Genomic DNA, 9374 nt, shown 5'->3' with positions numbered 1-9374 from the left:
AAAAAAATCTAAAAATCTTATGGAAATGAAATATCCACCTCGGCTCCTCGCTATGGGCCCATTTCCTTTTTAATTGTTAACCTCTTGTTAGGCCTAAGATAATGGTCTTCAGATAAAGGGCCTAAGGTATGATCCCAAACCCAAATCCAGTGGATTGATACGTCAGTCTTTGTCGTGTCTGCCAAGAAAATTGCAGGTACAAACTTATTTTGTCAATTTTCTAATTGAAATTTGTATATTTTTTACTAGCTTCTCCTTACATAAAAGATAAAGAAAATAAATTTATTGCAAATTTTTTTTATTGACACATTAAAGAATGTTACAGTCACAAAGATATTTTATATAAAAAAATAATTTAGACACAAAGAAATTACATAAAAATAAACCCACAAACTGATGTGACTTGATATAGTATGTCAGATTGTAAACGGATTCCGTGAAACTACATTAATTTGTAGATTTACTTTGTATAGTCTCTTTATATATGTAACAGTTCTCTTTTATATAATTAAACTCATAAGAAAACATGATTTTATATGAGACGTTATATCTACTTTATAATAAAAATAACTTTATAATATGACGTATCACATCAAATTACTTTAATTTATGACTTTATTTTTATAAAATCTATTATGGCTAAAACATTTATCATATACATTTGATATGTTTGATATGGAATGTTGCCACACCAGCTTACGTTGAAGAACTCTAAGAAAGTGATTTTACATGTTGATGTTTCCATAACTTTTCTTTTGAGCTGCATTTTTTTAGGCAACTTTTTGTTAACCAGGACTTGTCAAATAAGCGTGTAACTTGTATTTTGTAAAAAAATAAAACTTGTATAAAAGTAATAATTCTAACAAAACTATTGATACTTTATCCCTTAAGGATTTTTTTTTTTTTTTTTTTTTAGGAATAAGAAATTTTATTGAGACAAATAGCAAGGCAGAGCCAAGTACACATAAAATATACATGAACCTAATTACAAGTCAGGAACAAGAAAATAAAAGACAAAAAAAAAAAAAACTCTTTAAATATTTAGATATCGTTTGGTTACACAATTTAGATGAGATGAAATTAAGATGTTTTTGTTAAAGTTGAATAAAATATTATTAGAATATAATTTTTTAAAATTAATTTTATTTTAGAATTTGAAAAAATTGAATTGTTTATCATATTTTATATGAAAATTTAAAAAATTTATAATAATTATATGAGATGAGATGAGATAGTTTGATTTTGTGTAACCAAACCAACCTTTATAGAATAAGATATTTATTATTTATTTATCCTAACTACACAAGTTGACCATCAAATGGAAGTGTATATCTTCTATGATAACAATAACAATAATATAAATGAAATTTTTTTGTAATTATTTTACAACTCATATTTTATATAACTATGGTTCATTTAACATAAAACACTTCTCATTGGTAACGGCCCACAGGTTGGCTCGTCGGTTGCTTCTCTATTTACTTGTTTTATGTTCTTCATGCCTAGGATGCGGGATTGGAGTTCAGAAGCAAAGACTTAATATAAGCATTTGGTAATGAAAAATTCTGTACATCACACTAAAATCTAATAAATGATTATCTAGTAATGATAAATGTATCACATATTATATATTAGAATAAAAGTTTGGTGTATAGCATTACTCGTAACTGTTCTAATAAGAGTCTTCCACTCGAGATTGTCTCCTCATTGTGTTCAATCTTTTTTATTGGTCGTCTGCAAGACCTCTAATATGCATGGTCTGCTCTTAAATTTCATATTTGCTGTCAAACTATCAAAGAAGTTACAAACCTCTACGGCCGCTTTTCTGGTGAGGTGAATATTATTTGCGTGTAAAAATTTAAAATGTCAACAATGTAATTTAACAGCATATTTCATTACCTTAAAGAAAGCAAGTATATATGGAGCAGATATACCTTAAAAGAAATTCATGTGTCTCAAGCTAACCGCGGGGTAAAAAGATGAAAACAACAAAAAAAAAAAAACAATATAACAATAAAATCCTCGATGTGGTTTTAAAGTCAAAATACAAGCACCGGTGTTACAGTTAACAAGAAATCACCTAGTGCTGTAAGTTTTCTGCTTCGCCTTCTCGATCAGGGGCTTCAACTGCTTCTTTTCAGCAAGAATCTTGAGGAAGTTGAACAGAAATGGTATATAATTGTGCTTTCTACGGATATTTTCGGTTCTCCATTTCTTGTACTTTTCCTCCTCCACTAAGATCTTCTCGGTAGCAGCTTCTATTCCAGCATTCACTTCTGAGAGAGATTTGTTTAGCGCTTCGACATTACTATTGCCCACCAGTCTCTCTGGCTGTAAGGCGGCCAGTTGCTGCAAGATACGCTCCCTCCTCTTTTGGAGCTCCTTCAGTTCTGTAGTATACATCTCTTTCCGGTTCTTGATGACCGCCATTAGATTGAACCTTATCTCATTTTGGGAATACCTTTCAATGCGTTCCTGGATCACTGGTTGCACCATCGACAGCCAATCCATGTCACCTTGCCCACCAGAGCACGGACCAAGGCTGATGGGTCCTTCCTTCAATCCATCCAGTTCATAGAGAATCCCATCAACAGGTAAATAGCTTATAAAATGGTAGACATCATCATCTTTGCCTGCAGACTTCTGCTCCTCTGGAACAAAAGGCTCAGGCCTTGCAAAACTATTGTGGGCTGTGCGTATAGCTTCACTATTATTGATTGCCAAACCTTTGAGTTCAGGTGGAAAATTCTTGGTGAATTCTTTCAACTTTGACAACTCGGGGCCAATGTCAATATCCAGACAGTTCATGAGGATAGACAATATTGCTTGGGTTGCACAAGCATTATTGATCACCTATGAGCAATCAAAAGAAACTTAAATATTAGGTAAAGCGACAAAATAAATTGTGGGTAAAACTGAATCCCAGGGTAACCGACCTGGCTTGCAAAGAACAAGTTAGGGTTTGGATCCTTGATTACAACACGGTCATCCTTTTCCCCTGGACGCCATTTGAAAAGAAATATCAACCCATATACAGGCCTGTAATTCAAAGAAGAAAAAAACACAAAATAAAGAGCAAAATAAATATTACTGCAAACATGTGAGCCCGCAAAGTGATCAAAAGAAAAGCAGCAAAGGGATAGTAAAAAAATAGTACAACCAACCTAAGATTATTCAGAGAATCAAGGTCCAAAGAATACAGCTCCTCCACCTGAGAAGACACATCAAGGCAATTGTATGTAAGTTGTTGGCATTTTCTAGAATCAGTTTGAATTTTTGGTTTGGACACACCTCATAGACAAAGAAAAATTAATTAAAAAAAAACAATATGTTAAAGCTATAGCCCGGCAAGGCCTATTAAACTCCACCATGATCTCACCCACAATGTGAAGAAAATTTTTAATCAATTAATACTCATTTCAATAACTACTGCCAGGTTTATACAAAGTTTTCAGCCAAATATGGCCTGTATAATTTTTTTTGATAAGTAAAAAGGATAGCAGAAAGAGCTCAGATGACATATAGCCTGTATAATTTTTCATTCTTGGAAAGTGCATACTGTGTACAATTAAATATTACTCCAAAACAGGAGTCCATAAGAAAATCAATTTGTGCACTCAATAGGATGAGCTTGCCGGACATTAACCCATATTAGTACGATTGAGCAATAACCAAATATATCACAGATATCCAAAACACTTACCTGCACACCTTTTACTTGCATCTGCTGAATAAGTTCCGTAAAAACACCTGGAATGCAAGGCAATAATCTTTAAAAAAAGAATCCGATTTCCAACATATATTAAACTTACTTCAATTCAATCAACTAATTTATTTCATTTGAAAAGGATCTTACAAAGTAAAATTTCATGAAAATATATTAAAAAAAAAAAAGGAGAAGAGAATGCCTTATTCAAAATCATACCAGGATCAGACTCAATTGTGCACCAAGACATGGCTGGAAATCAATATGCTGCCAAAAAGAAAAAATTAAATGGATAACTTGACCATTAAATTAACCTTGAGTAGCTCACTAAAACTGAAAAAATAATGTAATACCACGGCACACAAGGTATGCAAAATACGTTTAAAATAAAATAGGAGGTTAACAAGATATCACATCTAAGAACTAAAACAGTAAAACTCCACAGACTCCAACTAAATCCAAAAATCCACAGAATGACAGCAAAGCAAAACCCAATGACCCTCATAAATAAATCCTATTTTGCCCCTTTAGTGAGCTTAAAACATAAATTTCAGGTGAGTTCTCCCTTAGGTCTCAAGAAGCATGAGACTTCGGCTTCCAACTAAAAGCTTATCTTTGCTAATTTTTCTGTTAATCTACATCAGATAATCTACATCAGTTTTTCAGCAGATAATTGGTTCCTTTTTACTGCATTAAGAGATTAAGTTCTTGCTTCCTCCTTTTTATATCATATAAAAAAAATTCCAATGTAGGATTCACAATCACTATACATCGTGTGTTAGGTGTGAGAGCTTAAATTCCAAAGGCTAATTGAGGAGCATTGTTTGGGAAAATAATAAGCGATGAAAATTCACCGAGTGCCGTATCAACAGCAGCATGAGACAGTTGCAATAGCATGTGATGACACCATAAAAATATAGTCAAGGTTGCGAATAGCAACTCGGAGGCTCTCCTGGAACGGCTGTTATACCGTACCTTTCCGACGGGTACCAAAAAACTGTGGATGAAGACTATTGGTTGCAAAGCTTGCATATAGAAGGCCAAGATGCCAGGGGCGCAGAGAAGTTAAGGAAGAAGAAGACGCTCGAGTTTGACCAACTGAAGCAGAGAGTGAGTAAATTTTTCTTTTTCCCATGTAATTCTACTGAAAAACTCATCCATTTGTAGAACTACAACCACGAAATATTGAAACTTGATCAAAAGATTAAAACTTCTTTACCAAACCAAATCACTTGGGCTTTTGAAATATAGAATAACAAGAAGAAAAGGATCTGTGGTATCATATAATATAAAAATTAAAGACAAAATTAACTTCTGAATGCACAAGCACGGAAAACCATATATGAATATTCTAGAGAGAGAGAGAGCCAGAGAGTGTACCGAAGGAGTATCGGAGGTAGGGATTTGCAGTGCAGCGTCGTCGTTGTCGTCGTGTCGAGTCCTCCCTGGTTTGATTTCTAGAATTTGCCCTTTCCTGTACCCGTTTCGTTTAATGCGGAGTGGATTCGTTCCGACTCCAAATTCGGCCCAAATGGCAGTCTGGAATTGTAGGCCCAAACCATGTGGACATTAGATTTTAGATCCAGGCTTTGACTCGGATGGTCCACGACTCTGTATACGGTTGAGTCAGTTTAAATTTTGAGTTTGGGTACTGAGGTGAAATAATAAATAGTATAAAATATACTGAAAATACTTTTAAGAAGTAAAGTAGGCTCAAATAACTTTATTATTATTTATAAATTATTTATTATTTTTTCATTATTATTGACTATTATTCATTGATCATCTAAGATTCCATTTGGTTATACAAATGAGATAAGATATTTGGAATAGTAATAAATAAAATATTGTTATAATATAATTTTTTAATATTATTTTTATATTAGAATTTGAAAAAGTTAAATTGTTTATTATATTTTGTGTGAAAATTTTAAAAAGTTATAATGATAAGATGAGATAAGATGAGATGAGATTTTTAGTTTTGATTAACCAATCCAGATCTAAGATAACCCCAACATTCAAATGTAGCCTATTATCGGGTAACCTTGGACTTATATCAAAATTTTCGAATCTAGATATAGGGTCTATTTATTTGAGAATTTATGTTATATACAATTTTAGAATATACAAGTCGTGCGCAATCTTTTTTAAGAAAGTGAGATTTATCATAAAAATGTTAATTTTTTCATGTAGATCCCAAATTTTCATTACTTTTTTCAAAAAAAGTATGCGAAACTTACACATTAATCTAAACCTGTAAAAGTCATATCTATTCTTTAAATTAAAAATATTTTAAGTGAGATCATATTGAGTTGGGGAAAAAAAACAGAATCTCAAGTACTATTTTTTTCTTCTTCTTCTTCTAAGCACACAATCTCAAATCCTCACTACCGTATTAACAATTATAACTAGAGATGATAAGATTTAAAATAAAGGAATAACATTGCTCTTCAGCAATTAAATGCAGCAATTTATTGTTGAATAAACCCCCCAAGTATGAAATGGGTTTGGGTTTGCAGCCACCCACCCCAAGCTCACCAACCATCCACCCACCCACTCACCTCCAGAGGCTCTTCTGATCAAATGAAGAGGGTGAAGAGAGAAAAAGGGACGCGAGAGAGAGAAATAGAATTTTGTAGAGTGTTTTGTAAATCTCGTATAAATTCTATAAAAGAGGCTCCAGTGGACGTAAGTAATTTGCTGAACCACTTTAAAATTGTTTTGTGTGATTTTCGGACAGGCCAGATACACAACATTTATGGTATTCCAAAGCCCATGAGACAATAGTTACAAATTGGAAGTGTTTCAAGCAATTAGTGTAACTCGTGGATTGGGAATCCAGGATGAACGTACGTAGATCGCACGTGCATGTATGCATACATGATACCGTACGTAGTATATATGTGCGTTACGATGTTTCATGTTAATTTGTATAATATAATTAAGAATCTTAAGATGTTAATTTGTCACCTTAATTCATCAATGTGTATATATATTATTGATCTTTAATTTCTTATTTTATAAAATAAAAATTGATCTAATAACTATTAATTAATTATGAACAAATTCACATAAAACAAAGTATCTTACCAATGTTGATCGGCTACGATCAAGTAGAGGAGAGGACAGCAAGGAGGCCAGCTGAAAAACCGTTTGCAATCAGAAAAAAAAGATCTTACTTGATGTCGATTAGCGGCTTAGGACATGTCTTCAAGCTTGATTTTTGAACTGGAAAAGATTGCTACCGTCTACTTCTCACAAGAAATTGGTATTTATCGCGCTAAGAGAAAATGTAGCACAATATCTTATGCGGGAGCCAAATTGATGGGAGCATTGCTATTAGTGGTGGTTTTTGGTGGAAGATGACAGCTGTGTAGCAGCATTTTTGGGTGGATTTTGCTTAATGTGTAGGTATGTGGAGAGAAAATGAGGAAGAAGAAGTTGGGGAAGAAGTCTACATTTTGGAAGTGTACGGGGTAAAATCGAAGGGGGGAATTCTTATTTTCGAGCATTTTGACGCGCCATCATTCATCATTTAAACGCAATTATAGTGATTGTAAACGTTGCATTAAGTTTTTTACTTTTTATAGCGTATTTTTCTGTCACATTTAAAGTTACAATTGCTGTAAAAGAATTTTCAAAAAAATTGACCTTAGAAGCTCATTGTAATTAATCTCCTTTGACAATGAATTTATTTGCAATATTATAAAAATTATTATAAAAAGCCGAATTCCTTGCAGTGACATGAATTTGATGAAAATATGATACCAATTAACGTACGTACGTAGTGTATATATATATAGCAAATTTATAAACTCGCGTTTTAATTAGTCGTAAATCCTGAATTATTTGCTGCAGATTGCACACAGTACTCTATAGCACGTACTACTTTTGGATGGGGACGAAGAGATCGCGCATAGGGATTCTTGTCCTTAATTTCTGTACTACAGAATGATGAAGAGACCACTACGTACGTATACTACTGGTTATTATAAATACTTTTAACTTAGAAAGAATTGTATAAGTTTGATCGTAATCCGTTTAATGTGGAGAAAGTACTGTACGAAATCTCCTTCAAATTACTCCAAAGATTTGACCACACTACAAGTACTGAATCTCGTCCTCCCGCAGCATTTATCGTAATCAGTACTAAAGCGTGATCTTAACGCATCATTCCCACACACACAGAGACGCGGAGAGAGAGAGAGAGAGATCTGTAGTCCTGGACATGAGGGCAGCCACAGCCCCATGTATAAGAGGCCGGTCTAAAGATAGAGAACTGGGTTGAATTTTCAGCTGCATATGATTAATGATATCCTATCTTTAGACCGGCCTCTCATTGTGCTGGGTGGGTCCACCCTTTAATTAATTATTGATATTGCTTCTTCTTTCAAGTAATCATTAAGTACGTAACTGAAGTACTACAATATCAGAGAGAATAATTAAATTATGGCCTACATATTTATCAAAATTAATAAATAAATGACCTAAATTGGATTGTGAATATTGCAATCATCAAAGAAATATATATAGGCGATGCAATTAATTAATACAATCTTGACCATCAATGAAGGGTGCAGAATGTCTGCTAGCTTGTAATAGTTTTTAGCTATAGCTTGGATACATTAATATATCGCGCGGTTTTGATAATTTGAGTACAAAATACAAAGTTCCAACGTACGTAAGCATATTTTTCTTCTTTCTTTCCTCTTTTTTTTTGGTTGAACTTGTAACTTATAATGTTATCTCGCAGTACTCTAAGCAAACTGCTCACCCGCATGTTTATCGCGTACGGAAATAAGACTGACATTTTCCAATGGCATAGAATCATAGATGATCAGGAAGAGAAATTCAGAGAATCAAGAAGATATATATGACAATGATGGGCGGGAAGCGCGGGCCAGCCCTGTCCGAGGGAGAGATCAGTGATATATGTACTGTGGTTAGCACCGACCGAATACTGAGAAAAGTAAACAGCTCATCATGAATTCATCCCATAAGATGCTCAATAATTCATCTGTGCCTGAATTTAGTTGGTGAAAAGGAGTCAACCGGCCGGCCAAAACCCGCAACCCAGTACATATATATGTATGTATTATATATATATATAGAGAGAGAGAGAGAGAGAGAGAGAGAGAGAGAGAGAGAGAGAGAGAGATTCTTATATATAAAAGATGGCCGTGGCCAGTAGAAATTGATGATATTATTTTGTGGATAATATTAAGCATAGAGAGATGGTCAGTGGAAAAATAGGTATGGCATGCTATGTTGGGGATGAGAGATGTGATGAGTGCGCCACCACCGGCCAATGGCAGGAGAACCAAGCATTCTAAATTCGCAAACAAGGACAAAATTTACAAAGCAACACATACGTACAGACATGTCACACTAGGTTATGGTCCCATGCATGCCAGTGCCACGCCATACAGTACTCCACTTTAGTTACTGAACTCCAATATTAATATTCCCTTTTATACCTTTGAGAAATCTCTCAAATCTTGTGCACGATATGGACACGTACGTACGTACATCCTCTCGAGCCCTCGATTACCTTTTTCAATGGTGATAATCGTAACAACAATATTTCCGGTCCCGTCCCTTTCTGCTGCCGTCCCTGATGAGTGATGACTGATCTTAATTTATAGCCTGCAGAAATATAGTTGATCTT

General features: G+C 34.0%; 1 protein-coding gene across 3 annotated transcripts; it reads right to left on the bottom strand.

The window, feature by feature from the left end:
- Positions 1-1875: 1875 nt before the first annotated feature.
- Positions 1876-5200, bottom strand: LOC122308469 (ubiquitin carboxyl-terminal hydrolase 2-like). Of its 3 annotated transcripts, none has more exons than XM_043121813.1 (7): positions 5087-5175; positions 4682-4875; positions 3926-3973; positions 3704-3750; positions 3165-3211; positions 2937-3039; positions 1876-2853 (listed from the first exon to the last, which is right to left on the bottom strand). In XM_043121813.1, the coding sequence occupies exons 3-7, from the start codon at positions 3954-3956 to the stop codon at positions 2077-2079; spliced, it is 1005 nt and encodes a 334-aa protein (XP_042977747.1). In that variant the 5' UTR covers positions 3957-3973; positions 4682-4875; positions 5087-5175; the 3' UTR covers positions 1876-2076. The 3 variants fall into 3 exon arrangements, with proteins under 3 accessions (XP_042977747.1, XP_042977748.1, XP_042977746.1); XM_043121814.1 differs by having other exon boundaries at positions 4682-4804; positions 5087-5111; XM_043121812.1 differs by lacking the exon at positions 4682-4875 and having other exon boundaries at positions 5087-5200.
- Between the last annotated feature and the right edge of the window lie 4174 nt (positions 5201-9374).

This window comes from Carya illinoinensis, chromosome 4 (assembly GCF_018687715.1).
Source record: "Carya illinoinensis cultivar Pawnee chromosome 4, C.illinoinensisPawnee_v1, whole genome shotgun sequence".
Lineage (NCBI taxonomy): Eukaryota > Viridiplantae > Streptophyta > Magnoliopsida > Fagales > Juglandaceae > Carya > Carya illinoinensis.
Note: the sequence above shows the minus strand (reverse complement) of the source record. Positions and strands in the feature narration are given on the sequence as shown.